This window comes from Dama dama, chromosome 12, assembly GCF_033118175.1.
Source record: "Dama dama isolate Ldn47 chromosome 12, ASM3311817v1, whole genome shotgun sequence".
Classification (NCBI taxonomy): Eukaryota; Metazoa; Chordata; class Mammalia; order Artiodactyla; family Cervidae; genus Dama; species Dama dama.
Window position 1 is genome coordinate 22601676 of NC_083692.1, and position 14534 is coordinate 22616209.

At 39.5% G+C, this 14534-nt stretch overlaps 1 protein-coding gene across 2 annotated transcripts in view; it reads right to left on the minus strand.

Annotated features, from left to right (window-relative positions):
* EXD2 (exonuclease 3'-5' domain containing 2) overlaps positions 1–14534 on the minus strand; it is a 50743-nt gene that overhangs the window by 23346 nt on the left and 12863 nt on the right. Inside the window, exons 1-2 of one of the 2 annotated variants that reach the window (XM_061156800.1) lie at positions 9672–10058; positions 8579–8979 (exon numbers count right to left, since the gene is read on the minus strand). In XM_061156800.1, the coding sequence (XP_061012783.1) occupies positions 8579–8932 (354 nt within the window). In that variant the 5' untranslated portion in view covers positions 8933–8979; positions 9672–10058. Of the gene's footprint in view, positions 1–8578; positions 8980–9671; positions 10059–14534 lie in introns of those variants that run through there. The other variant, XM_061156799.1, reaches the window with a different exon arrangement.

Here is a 14534-nt window from a genome sequence, read left to right on the forward strand (position 1 = left end):
TGCAATTAAAGAAACTTAACATTCCATAACTGCCTGTTTGTGTATGACTTTCATTCATATCACTTCTGTTAGACAACCTGTAAGAGGGAGGATGTCTTTCTGATTTTAATCTTAAAGGTGGAGAAGACTAGGGCTAATACAAATGTGGGAAGAAAAATCAAGAGCTATGTTAGGAACATATAAAGTCTGAGATGACAAGGGAGGATTCAAGTAGAGAGATGAATATAAACAACTGGAGTTCTAATTTTGAAAGTCCTCAGCTTATCAATGACATTTAAAGCCACAAAATTAGATGAGATCCCTTAGAAAAAGAATATAGAGGACATAAGTTAGAGGTGCCGACCCACAGATATGTTTAATATTAATTTTTTTGGTCTCCACATTTTAAAAACTGTGTCAGAACTTTTAAATTAGTGGAGCTCACATTTTTTTAAATCTATTATGTTAAGTTTCTTTTTAAAGAACTGGACAATCTGGCAACACTTGGCTTGAACTGCACAGCAGCTTCTTCATTTACATAAGAAATTCTCTAATTCACCATAATGTCTTCTCAACACTAAAGCCAACTGTCATTTCCCATTTATCATTGTAGCTGTAAACCACTGTTTCTCCAATACAGAGAAATATTTCTCAGTCCATGTCCCTATCAAAACTAGGAAAATGGAAAATAGATCATAGACCTTGTGTTTAAATAAAAAAGGAAGGGAACATATTTCTTTATGAAATTGAAAAATATTCCCATGCCTTCAAAAATGCAAAACAATCACTCTATATCATCCACTGACATTTCCTATCTGGAACGTGTAGGCATCTGAGTTTGAACTGGGGTGGGTACAGAGGAGACCAAGTGTAAGTCATCTCAATATTTAGATATGAGATAGAAAGGGGATCAGAAAAGGAAAAAGAGGAAGACCAGGGGCTTCCCTGGTGGCTCAGTGGTAAAGAATCCACCTGCCAATGCAGGAGACATGGGCTTTGATCCCTGGTCCAGGAAGATTGCACATGTCTTGGGGCAGCTAAGCCCGTGAACTACTGTGCCTGTTCTCTGGAGCAGGAAGCTGCAACTACTGAACCCGTGTGCCTCAATTGCTGAAGCCTGCGCACTCTGGAGCAGCAGCAGCAGAAGCTACCGCAGTGAGAAGCCCTGCACCGCAGCGAGAGAAAATCCTGCGCAGCAGCAAAGAGTCAGCACAGCCAAAAATAAAAATAAATCAAAAAAAAAAACTTTTTTAAGAGGAAAGACCAAAAAATAAAATAAAATAAAATAAAAAATAAATAAAAGAGGAAAGACCAGTAAGATAGGAAATAGGAGAGTGTGATGGCATGAAAGCCAGAGAGAATGTCTCGTGCAGGAATTACACAGATGCTCTGGAGAGCTAGAATAACATGAGTCCAGATAAGTGTCCACCGGACTGGAAAACAAGAAAGCCATCAACTTCGTCACTTTCAGTGCAGCAGTATGATAGGATGTCAGATTAGAGTAGGTTGATGAATAGATGGAGAATAGCAAATTATACTCAGGCAAGTAGAAGAAAAGAAATAATGAAGAGCACAAATTGGTGTAATAGAACACAAACAAACAATAAAGACCAACAACGCCATAAGCTGATTTTTTGAAAAGCCTAATAACTTTGATAAACACATGGAAGGGGTAATCAAGAAAAAAGAGAGATGCAAATAAGCAATGTCAGAAATGAAAAAGGACCCATCCTTACACATCCATCTGATAGGAAAAAAAAATTGTTAGAGGATATTATAAACAAGTATACGTCTGTAATTTAAAATTTTGAAAAAAAGACAGATTTAGATGAAAAATATAATTTATCAAAACAGACATGAAGAAATAGGAAACATGAATAGCCTCTAAACTATCTTAATATTGTATTCATAATTCAGAAACCTCCCTTAAAAGAAAATTCCAGATGGTTTCACGAGTAGATTTTAATCAAACACATAAGGAAAAAAGAATTGACAATCTTACACAAACTTTTCCAGAGAACACAAAAATAATGAACAGCCCTAACCTGTTGCATGAAGCCAACCTCATACTTTAATCAAAATCTGACAAGGTCATTTCTAGAAAATAGAATTATAAGCCAGTATCACTCATGAATATAGATTTTTTAAAAAACACTAGCAAAATGAATTTCAGCAATGTATAAGGAGAATAAGACATCATGACCAAGTTGGGTTTATTCCAGGAATTTAAAAATCAATGTATTTCATCACAACAACAGACTAAAGGAGAAAAACTACATACTCATTTCAAGAAATGTAGAAAACTCACTTGATAAAATTCAACAACTATTCATGATTTTAAAAAAACTTAAAAAAACTGAAACATAACTTATTTATAAAACTGTTAGTTTCAGGTGTAGGGCAAATGATTCAGTTATATATATATTTCAGATTAATTTCCATTATAGGTTATTACAAGATATATAATAAACCCTTGTTGTTTATCTATTTTATGTATAACAGTTTATATCTGTTAATCCCACACTCCTAATTTAACCCTCCTCCACTCCTTTTTCCCTTTGTTAAAAAGAAAATTGATTTGTTTTCTATGTCTGTGAATCTATTTCTGCTTTGCGTATAGATTCATTTGTATCATATTAGGTGATATCCTAGAATATCTGTCTTTGTCTGACTTAGTATCCTCTGGGTCCATCTATGTAGCTCCAGCAATAATATTTCATTCTTCAAAAAAAAAAAAGAAAAAACCTCTAGTGAATTCCCTGGCAGCCTGGTGATTAGGATTCCATGCTTCACTGTCAGGGCCTGGGTTCACTTCCTGGTTAGGGAACTAAGATCACACAAGCCATGCAGTATGAACCAGAAAAACAAAACAACATAAAAACTCTTAAGAACCAAGAATAGGGACTTCCCTGGTGGTCCCATGGTTAAGCCTCCGTGCTCCCAATGCAGGGGGCCCAGGTTTGATCCCTGGTCAGGGAACTAGATCTCACACGCTGCAAGGAAGATCCCGAGGGCTCCAACGAAGACCCAGCACAGCCAAATAAATTAAAAAGAAAAAGAAACCAAGAATAGAATTGAATATATTTAATCTGTAAACAAACCTTACTGCAGATAACTTTTGTTGTGTTCAGTTGCTAAGTCATATCTGACTATTTGCGACCCCATGGACTGCAGCACGCCAGGCTTCCCTGTCCTTCACTGTCTCCCAGAGTTTGCTCAGACTAATGTCCAATGAGTCAGTGATGCTATGAAACCAACATACTCAACATGAAAATGTTGAAAGCTGTCATTCTACGATAGGGAATGAGTCAAGGATGCCTACTATCACCATTCATACTGAGCACTATATTATGATCCTGGCCAGTATAGTAAGGCAGGAAGAGAAATACAAAGTGTAAGGACTGGAAAGAAAATTCTCACTTCACAGATGATATAACAGTTTACACAGAAATTCAAAAGAATCTACAAGTAATTAGAATGAATAAGTGGGTTTAGTTAAGCTCTTTAATAAAACTACATTTCTATATGTCAGAAACAACATCTTTTAAGATTTCATTTATAATAGAATTTATTAAATCTCAGAAAACTACAAATACCTTACTAAGAGAAGTTAAGGATCTAAATAACTATTTTTGTATTAGAAAACTCAATATTGGAATAAGGTCAGTTCCTCACAAACTGATCTATTAGATCCAATGCAATCAAAATATCAAGAATTTTTCTTTGGTAGAACTTGAAAAGTTGATTTTAAAATATATAAGGAAATGCATGGAGAAGGAAATGGCAACCCACTCCAGTATTCTTGCCTGGAAAAGTCCATGGACAGAGGAGCCTGGCGGGCTACAGTCTATGGGATTACATGACTGAGCATGTGTGCACGAGGGTGGAGGGAGATGGGTTGGTAGCAATAAAGTGGTAGAACTAAAAATAGTAATAATAATAAAATAAAATATATAAAGAAATGCAAAGGACCAAGACAATCCAAGACCTTCTGGGAAAATAACAAGATAGAAAGTCTTGCTAAGAGTTTCTTCGAGGTCCAGTGGTTAAGATTCTGTGCTTCCACTGCAGGGGGCGCAGGTTCAATCCCTGGTCAGAGAACTTAAGATCCGGCCAAAAAAAAAAAAGGAAGTCTTGCTGTCACAGTTATCAAGTCATTATAAAGCAACCGTAACTAAGACAGTTTGTGACCACCAGTGGAAGAATAGAAAATCAGACTACTAGAGTGTCCAGAAATACATCGACTCATATTCAGATACTCGTTTTATAGTAAAGTAGCATTGCACAGCAGTGAGAAAAAATTTTATCCTTTCAACCAATGGTGCTAGGACAACTGAATATCCGTAAGGGGGAAAAATGAAACTCAACTCTACCTCACATCATACACACACACACACACACACACACACACACACACACACACACACCTCAATTTCAGGTAGAGCATAAAATCTAAATACGCAAGGTGTAAAATCTAAATATCTAAAACTACAAAACTCCAAGAAAATAACATAGGAGAGTACACTCACGACTAGACAGATAAGGGAAGACTTGTTATACAGCACTATATAGATTTTCTGATCATCAAGCTTTAAAAGAATGTAAAGGCAATCCACAGAATGGGGGAAGACATTTACAATACATTTAACTCACAAAGGGTTCATAACTAAAATATAAAAGAACTCCTATAAATCAGCAAGAAAAAGAAAATTTGATTTTTTTAAAAAAAAGGAGGCAAGTGACTTGAACAGGTGCTCTATTAAAAAAAGATATCCAAATGATCAATAAAAATTTTTTAAAAAGATGCTCAGTCTCAGGGCTAATCAGGGATATGCAAATTACAACCACAATGAAATATTACTACACATCCATTAGAATAGCTAAAATTTTTAAATCTTACAGTACCAGATGTGGACAAGGATATAAGACAAAGGTAATTTTCATACAGTCTTAGTGAGAAGTTAAATTTTTAGAACCACTTCTGAAAACAATGGGTACACTCATTACTACTGATGAGGTTAAACTAGTTAAAACCATCTTGGAATACAATTTAGCATTATCTGTAAGAGTTAAAGATAAATATAAAACTCCAAGACCCAGAACTCCACTCATAAACACTGTATGCCCAATAATAAGTACATTTGTTCACTTCAGCATTCTTTGTAATAGCCCCAAACTATAAACAACCCAAAAGTTCATCAACATTAAATTGGATGAATAAATCATGATATATTTACACAATGGACATATGGTAATGAAATTACAGTCACACCCAACATGGGTAAATATTACAAGCATAATGTTTGAACAAAGGAAGCGAGACACAAAATACACACTTGATATTTTAATTTACATTAAATTTTAAAAGCAGACAAAACTATAGTGCCTAGGGATGCATGTTTAAGTAGTAAAAGTATAAAGAAAGACCAGAAAGTAAATACCATAAAATCAAGATAATAGTAACCCTGGTGGGGGGGATAATGATTATGAGGGGTCACAAGGGGAGCTTCCAGGGTGCGAGCAAATTCTGTTTCTTGACCTAGTTTCCAGTTACACACTGTTCTCTTTAGATTAAACCATCCAGCTGTTTTATTAATATTTTTGTTTCAGGCACTTTTCTTGATGTGTTTTACTTCACAATAAAAAAGGTTAAAAAAAAAAAGATTCAAGGAGTAGGTTAAATAGCAGATTAGACAAAACGAAAGAAATAAAAAGGGAACTGAAAAGAGAGCTGAAGAAACTGCAGAATGAATCCAGAGAGGTTAAGACATGTTTAATATAAAAGAGATTACAAGACATGTAGGAGAGCAAAAAAGTTCAGAATGTAGCTGATCAAATTTCAACAAGAAAGAAGAGGTGAAAAAGGAGGGGTAAGAAGAGGAGGAAGAGAAGAAAAAACAGGGTGAAGGCAACCTTCAAAGAGAATTTAGAACTGATGTACAATACCAACCACTATATCCAGATATCTCTCTGAATCCCAAGCAGGAAATACAGAAAGATGACAACACTTAGTCTCCCTTAGATTCTTAGTGAATCTTCAGAATCAGCAATTCAAAAAGATCTTAGAAGTGTCTACAAAAAATTTGAGTACGTATAAAGAATCAACATTTAGACAGACAGTTACTTTCAACAGCAACAATGGAAGCCAGAAGACAGTGGAAAGTGACCTTGAAACTGATAAGCTGCTAAACTAGAATTTTGTATCCCCCAGTGAAAATATCTTCAAAGATCAAAAGCAAAATAAGGACACTTTCAGAACAATGGGGTTTCTTGATTGCTCAGACAATAAAGAATCTGCCTGCAATGCAAGAGACCCAGGTTCAATCCCTGGGTCTGGAAGATCCCCCGGAGAAGGGAACGGCAACCCACTCCAGTATTCTTGCCTGGAGAATCCCAAGTTCAGAGGAGCCTGGGTGGGCTACAGTCTATGTGGTCGCAGAGAGTCAGATACAACTGAGCAACTAACCCTTTCACTTTCACAGAATAATAATAATTAAGTTTACTATCAATGAGCCCTCAAAAAGAGAACTTCTAAACAACAGACTTAAAGAGGATGATGCCAGAAAGTTCTGAGATACAAGGAAAGATGAGCAAAGAAAAAGGTAAACACTTTGGTAAATCTAAACAAATACTGACTGTATTAAGACAAGGACAAAAATAATAACTAAGCAAATACACAAAAGCAAACAAAAGAGAAAGGGAATCAGAGATGAAAGAATGGAAAGAAGGAGGATGGATGAAGGTTTTTCTGTGGCAGCAATCAGGGAAATGCAATCACACCCGAAGGGAAGTGTGGCATCAGTGGAAGTTCAATACACTGAAAGCTAAAATGAAGGGGGTTTTGGATTATTTGCCACTTTAAACTTACTCTGCTATAGTAGTTAAACATATCACTATTAAATCAATAACTGTTACTAACTATTCACTTCATCCTACCTTATTGTTTCTGAAGTTATACTTCATTTGGTTGGAATAATCAAGGTATTTGACAAATGAGAATTTTCCTAATCTACTAAAGCTCAATGTTTACTAATGCTTTCTTCTATTGTTGTTGGTGTAAACATTTCTAAAATAATATAGAAATATGTTAATATTTCTAAAATGACATAATTCTTATACACAATAAACTAAAAATGCCCAATCCTTTCCTGATGGCCCAAGGTCACTGGTATAAACTACTACTCAACTATTGCTGATATAAAGAAATACCCTTAGTAGCTCTGTAAGACCTTGTGTGACTGCCAAACTTTTCCCACACCATCAGGTGTTCTCTTCTTGGTCATCACTGTATTGGCATCTTTAGTTCCTCCTACCAACCACCTGTGATCTGATCTGGTGGCAGCTATTCTGCTTGGGGCATCCTTTGATTACATTTCCTGGATCCTGACTATACTCCAGATATCCAGAACACTTAGATCACAGAATCTTGGCAAGGTATTATGCTGAATTAATAAGAGATGTGGAAAATTCTGAAAGAGATGGGAATACCAGACCACCTGACCTGCCTCCTGAGAAATCTGTATGCAGGTCAGGAAACAACAGTTAGAACTGGACATGGAACAACAGACTGGTTCCAAATAGGGAAAGGAGTACGTCAAGGCTATATATTGTCACCCTGCTTATTTAACTTATATGCAGAGTACATCATGAGAAATGCTGGACTGGATGAAGCACAGGCTGGAATCAAGATTGCCAGGAGAAATATCAATAACCTCAGATATGCAGATAACACCACCCTTATGGCAGAAAGGGAAGAACTAAAGAGCCTCTTGATGAAAGTGAATGAAAGAGGGGAGTGAAAAAGGTGGCTTAAAGCTCAACATTCAGAAAACTAAGATCATGGCATTTGGTCCCATCACTTCATGGCAAATAGATGGGGAAACACTGGAAACAGTGACAGACTTTATTTTTGGGGGCTCTAAAATCACCACAGATGGTGATTGTGGCCATGAAATTAAAAGACGCTTACTCCTTGGAAGGAAAGTTATGACCAACCTAGACAGCATATTAAAAAGCAGAAACATTACTTTGCCAACAAAGGTCCACTTAGTCAAGGTTTTTCCAGTAGTCATGTATGGATGTGAGAGATGGACTATAAAGAAAGCTGAGAGCTGAAGAATTGATGTTTTTGAACTGTGGTGTCGGAGAAGACTCTTGAGAGTCCCTTGGACTGCAAGGAGATCAAACCAGTCCATCCTAAAGGAAATCCATCCTGAATATTCACTGCAAGGACTGATGTTGAAGCTGAAACTCCAGTACTTTCGCCACCTCATGCAAAGAGTTGACTCGTTGGAAAAGACCCTGATGCTGGGAGGGACTGGGGGCAGGAGGAGAAGGGGACGACAGAGGAGGAGATGGCTGGATGGCATCACCGACTCAATGGACATGAGTGTGAGTAAATTCCAGGAGTTGGTGATGGACTGGGAGGATTGGCGTGCTGCAGTCAATGGGGTCGCAAAGAGTCAAGACACGACTGAGTGACTAAACTGAACTGAACTAAGAATAAGCTAATTCTCCTTTAATATTATCCTCTTTTTGACTACTCAAAATGTCTGGAAAAGCGGAAAATACTTGTTTCAGTTTTTGCTTTTTAACTTACCCACTCACAGTCGATTCCAAGCACTGGAAAATCTTCTAGCTCACTCCTAAGCGAGGGCTCAATTTGATCCCACTCCGCCTCCTGAGACACAGTCATCACCTTCGCTCCGAGGATCCTCTCTTCCCATGAGGCTCTGGGGGCAATGGAGTGCAGCTGGTCCTCTCCTGGGGCGGGCAGCTCTCTCCCGCCTGGCACTTGCTGCTGCTGCTGCTGCTGCTGCTGCTGCAACAGGCGCTGCCGGGTCACCGGGCTCGATTTACTCCTCCGGCGCTTAAAGCCCTTCCATAGGACAAATCCCCCGACAGCCACACCAAGAAGGGTGGTCACTGTCAAGGCCACTAAGTGTTTAGACATCTTCAAGTTTCCTGCTGTTTAGGAAAGCATATCACTAACCCAGCAATCTGCAAAACAAATGGCAACAATGTATTTACAAACAGAATTTGAAGCTACACAGAAACAAGTACCCCCTCCACCCCACCAAAAAAAAAAAAGTTCCATTCACAATCCATGTAACCACAAACTTAAACAATCACTACAACTTTCCACATGAAACAGTGGTATTTTAATTTTTCTCCCCTTTTGTATGTCCTGCACTCTACTTCTGGGCTTCCCAGATGGCTCAGTGGTAAAGAATCTATCTGTCACTGCAGGAAAATGCAGGAGACAAGGGTTCGATCCCTGGGTAGGGAAGATAAGCTGGAGAAGGAAATGTCAACCCACTCTAGTATTCTTACCTGGAGAATCCCATGGACAGAGTAGCCGGGAGGGCTACAGTCCATAGCATCACAAACAGTCGGACATGACTGAGCAGTTGAGTACATACGCACGTACTCTACCTGTATCTCCATCCTCATCCAAGGAAAAAACCCCTGCCCTCTATCAGTTGCCCAGGGCTCTCTTAATCCTACAAAATCAAAATAGAAAAAAATCTAGACTCTTACTTCCACTTGCTGATGTAATGTGAGTAAATTTTAGTTAATTGATCTTCCTTGGGGTGTTTGTGCTTGAACCCTCAATCTCTAACAGTTGAACAGAAACATCTGCTTTGCAATTTGAAAAATCGAATCACCAGCGAGTTGGTGGGGAAACTTACTTTTCTAGAAGGTGTGGGCTGTAGGGGATGGAACAAACAGGCTTGAGTAAACGTGGACTTTTCTGTTGTTTGAGAAGTCCTCAATAGTTCTCCCATAGAAACACACTCAATTATCGAGGGTAAACTAGTGCAATGCAAAAGAGAAGATCGACTAGAAATGAAAAAGAGCAGAACTTAAGAGAGCCAAGAGGCAGCTGCAGTTTGAAATGTTCACAATATCAAAACAGGATAACACAAATAAGTGAAGCAAGCCAAGTGCAAGAGAAAATTGACACAGATGTCCTATTAAATATGTATGCACTGTCTTCCTTTCTATCACAAAATAGTTTCTTCTACATTTTTCATACGTGAAATAAAATTCATTATTTTAGGGCAAGACAAGAAAAACAAAATTTTTTTTCTGTCCTTTGGCCTCCTCTCTCTTCCCACTGTGCATTATGTATCTGCATTATGCATTAACCTAAACTTCCCCATCGGCAGAAATAACTGCTCAATCATAAACAGCAATATTCTCCTAGCATCAATGAGACAACTCCTTAGAGCTAACATTCCTTCTTGATCTCACAAGGGGTCACATGGCACTTAGATCTCGGTAATATAAATGGACAATAATACAACATCTGATGTACAGCCCTCAGTCCCAGAACTCTTTTATAACTCTGCCTTGACTTCTCAGTGATGGAACAATTCTCAGAGCTTTCTGAGATGCTCTTCCCAGGTTACAATTCTCCAATTTGGCTCAAATAAAACCTTTCATTTCTTCATTGGATTAACTGATTAACTTTTCTACCGATACTTACAATATGGTTTTTGACCACCTATCTTTTGTTTTCCTATTTTTGATAGAAAAAAAAAATAGGTATATACTACTATTTCTGTACTATTTTTAAAACAACAGTAAAAGTGTAACAATAGGGAATGGCTATCCACTTCAGTATTCTTGCCTGGAGAATTCCAAGAACCAGAGCCTGGCAGGCTACAGTCCATGGAGTAGGACCCAGTTGGGCAACTAACACTTTCACTTTCACAAGGGTAACGATAAATGGCAAGTGGCCTTTGGCCTCCGTAATGGAGGGAAAATGTGGGAGAGCAACCATCGAGCACAAGCTGCTGTGCTCCTCCTCATCTATTCGTGAAGAAGACCCAGGATGTTCAGACTATCTTGATGACTCAAGAGAAGTTAGATACCTGAATTTTATGTGAAATGTCACCATCTTCAAGTGTCGGCAACAAATTTAGTTTTTGAAACACCGTGGAAGTGAAATAAAAAAAAAATTTGAGGTTTCAATAAATTTTTAAAATAATTTAAAAATTAAACTATTTTGGGTTCCGGGCTACCCATCTGTAGGCTCTGACCTAAAATCTATACTGTTCAAAGACACAGCAATTTGCTAGACCCCATCTATACTCATCAAGTAGCCATGTGTGGATGTGAGAACTGGATCATAAAGAAGGCTGCTGTGCTTAGGTTCTCAGTCGTGTCCGGCTCTTTGCAACCCCATGGGCTGTAGCCCATGAGGCTCCTCTGTGCCATGGGGATTCTCCAAGGCAAGAATACTGGAGTGGGTTGCCCTGCCCTCCTCCAGGGGATCTTCCCAACCCAGGGATCGAACTCAGGTCTCCCGCATTGCAGGCAGATTCTTTACCTTCTGAGCCACCAAGGAAGCCCAAAGAAGGTTGAGCACCAAAGAACTGATGTTTTCAAACTGTGGTGCTGGAGAAGACTCTTGAGCATCCCTTGGACAGCAAGGAGATCAAACCAGTCAATCCCAAAGGAAATCAACCCTGAATTGGAAGGATTGATGCTGAAGCTGAAGCTTCAGTTTTTGGCCACCTGATGCAAAGAGCTGACTCACTGGAAAAGACCCTGATGCTGGGAAAGATTGAAGGCAGGAGGAGAAGTGGGTGACAGAAGACAAGACGGCTGGATGGCATCACTGACTCAATGAATATGAGTTGGAGCAAACTCTGAGAGATAGTGAAGGACAGGGAAGCCTGGCATGCTGCAGTCCATGGGGTCACAGAGTCGAAGAGGACTTAGCAATTGAACAACAATACTGCTCTGTGACTTTTGGTTTCCATTCAATGTGTACTTTATTTTGTTTTAGTCAACCATACGGCTTTTGGGATCTCAGTTCTAGACCAGAGATTGAACCCGGACCACCAAGGAAAGTCCAGGATCCTAACCAAAAAGCCACCAAGGAACTCCCAATGTGTACTGTTTTTATCAATTTTTAAAACTTTCAACGACAAATTTTTAAAAATACTTTAATACAACAACCGATCATTATGCCTACAGAGATATTCAGCATTGGAGAAAAAATGGAGTCACAACAGTTATTACTGTACTAATGAAAACAACAAAATGGCTATACTGCTCTTAAAATACTTTTTTGCAGAAACTATGCTTCAGAATTCATGTGTATGTTCTCCAGTACTTTTACTGAAGAAGAAATTGAGACTTAAATTGAGATTAAAGACCTTGCATAGTGAGATTTCTAGTTAAAATACTCTGAGAAGATTAAAAAAAACCCTTCCCTTTCCCAATCTAAACAATACAAATTTTGGAGAAAATATTAAAGAGATAACAAAAGTTTAATACACAGTTAAACTTAAAAAGAAGACAGGTGTCAGAAATGGAAGAAGGGAACCTGCAGGGGGTAGGAGGTAAAGTTGGGCAGAGACCAGAACACATACCAGCCCCAGTGCTGGGGTATATCACCAGCCCAGGGACAAAAGTCTAGGCCACAGGCCCAGGGCACAGCAGAGATGCGGGAAAGTGTTGCCTTGTTCAATCAAAGAACCTCTAAGTGTCCACCCACCATGGCCCAGGTAAGTCACCCACCCAAGGATGAGAATATGAACAGTTCCTTGGAGATCGACCAAGATGGTAGAATAGAAAGACCCTGAGTTCACCTCCTCTCACAAGCACACCAAAACCACACCTATCTACAGAACAACCATCTATGAAAAAAGACCAAAACCTCCTGAAAAGATGGTCTGCAACTAAAAGACACAAAGAAGGAACCACAAGATGGGCAGGATGGGCAGGAGTCATGATATAAAGTCCCATACTCGAAGGTGGGCGACTCACAAACTGGAGAATAATTACAGTGCAGAGGTTCTCCCACACGAGTGAGAGTTCTGAGTCCCACGCTGGGTTCCCCATCCCGGAGATCCTGCACCAGGAAGACTAGCCCCCAGACCATTTGGCTCTGAAGGCCAGCAGGGCTTAATTTCGGGAGTCCCGAAGGATAGTGGGAAATACAGACTCCACTCTTGAATGACACACACAAGATCTTACCAGCACTGGGGCTCAGGCCAAAAGCTGTCATTTGATAGGAGACTGGGTCAGACCTACCTGCTGGCTTTGGAGAGGCTGGGGGTGGCTGCAGCTGGCAACAGTTATATTTGGGAGCTCAGTCAGTCATATAAGCCAGTGCTGATCTTTGCTCCTCCCTCTAGTTCATTAGAGCCTGTGGCCCTACCCAATAGCTTGTAGGCACCAATGTTGGGATGCCTCAGGCGAAACAACTAACTGGGTGGTGACATAGCCACACCCATAAGCAGACAGGCTACCTAAAGACTTCCTGAGCCCACAGCCCCCTCCAGACACTCAGAGTCAACTAAGAATTTGCATATGTGCATGCGTGTTCAGTCACTTCAGTCATGTCTCATTCTGTGTGACTCTACGGACTGTAGCTCACCAGGCTCCTCTGTCCATGGGATTCTCCAGGCAAGAATACTGGAGCGGGTTGCCATGCCATCCTTCAGGGGACCTTCCCACTCCCGGGATCGAACCTGCATCTCTTAAGTCTCCTGCACTGTCAGGCAAGTTCTTTACCACTAGTGCCACTTGGGAAGCCCAAGAGTTTGCATGCCCCAACTAAAGATCAAGCTTGCCACAACGAAGAAGACTGAAGATCCCGTGTGTCACAACTGAGATCTGGCACAGCCAAATAAATAAAAATATTTAAAAATTAATTTAAAAAATATCCTTAAAAACACTTCATTCGTTGAAAAGGGTGGGGGTCCGGGTGGGGTGCTTCCCTGGTGGGCCAGTGGTTAAGAGTCTGCCTACCAATGCAGGAGACATGGGTTCAATCCTTGCTCCAGGAAGATTCTACATGCTGCAGGGCAACTAAGCTGGTGTGCCACAACTACTGAGCCTGTGTGCCTAGAGCCCATGGTCCGCAATAAGAGAAGCCACTGGAATGAGAAGCCCAGGCACCACAATGAAGAGTAGCCCCTGCTCACCACAATCAGAGAAAGCCTCAGCAACAAAGACCCAGTAGAGTCAAAAATAAATAGGTAAAAATAAATAAATCTTGAAAAAAAAAAAGAACTACCATATGACCCAGCAATTCCACTCCTGAGTGTATACTCCCAAAAAACTAAAACACTAATTTGAAAAGCTACACGTATCCCAACGTTCAGTGAAGCTGTATTTACAATAGCCAAGACATGGGAGCAACCCAAATATCCATCACCAGATGAATGGATGAAGAAGATGGGGTATATATACACAGTGGAATATTACTTGGCCATAAGAAAGAATAAAATAATGCCACTTGCAACAACGTGGATGGACCTGGTGAGTACCATACTAAGTGAACTAAGTCAGACAGAGAAAGACAAATATCATATGATATCACTTAAATGTGAAATCTAAAAAAATGAAACAAATGAGCTTATTGGCAAAACAGAAACAGACCCACAAAGAAGACAGACATGATTACCAAAGAGGAAGGGGGAACAGGGATAAAACAGGAGTTTTGGACTAATATACACACATTACTATACATAAAATAGATAACTAATAAGGATTTACTGCATCAGTTCAGTTAGTTCAGTCGCTCAGTC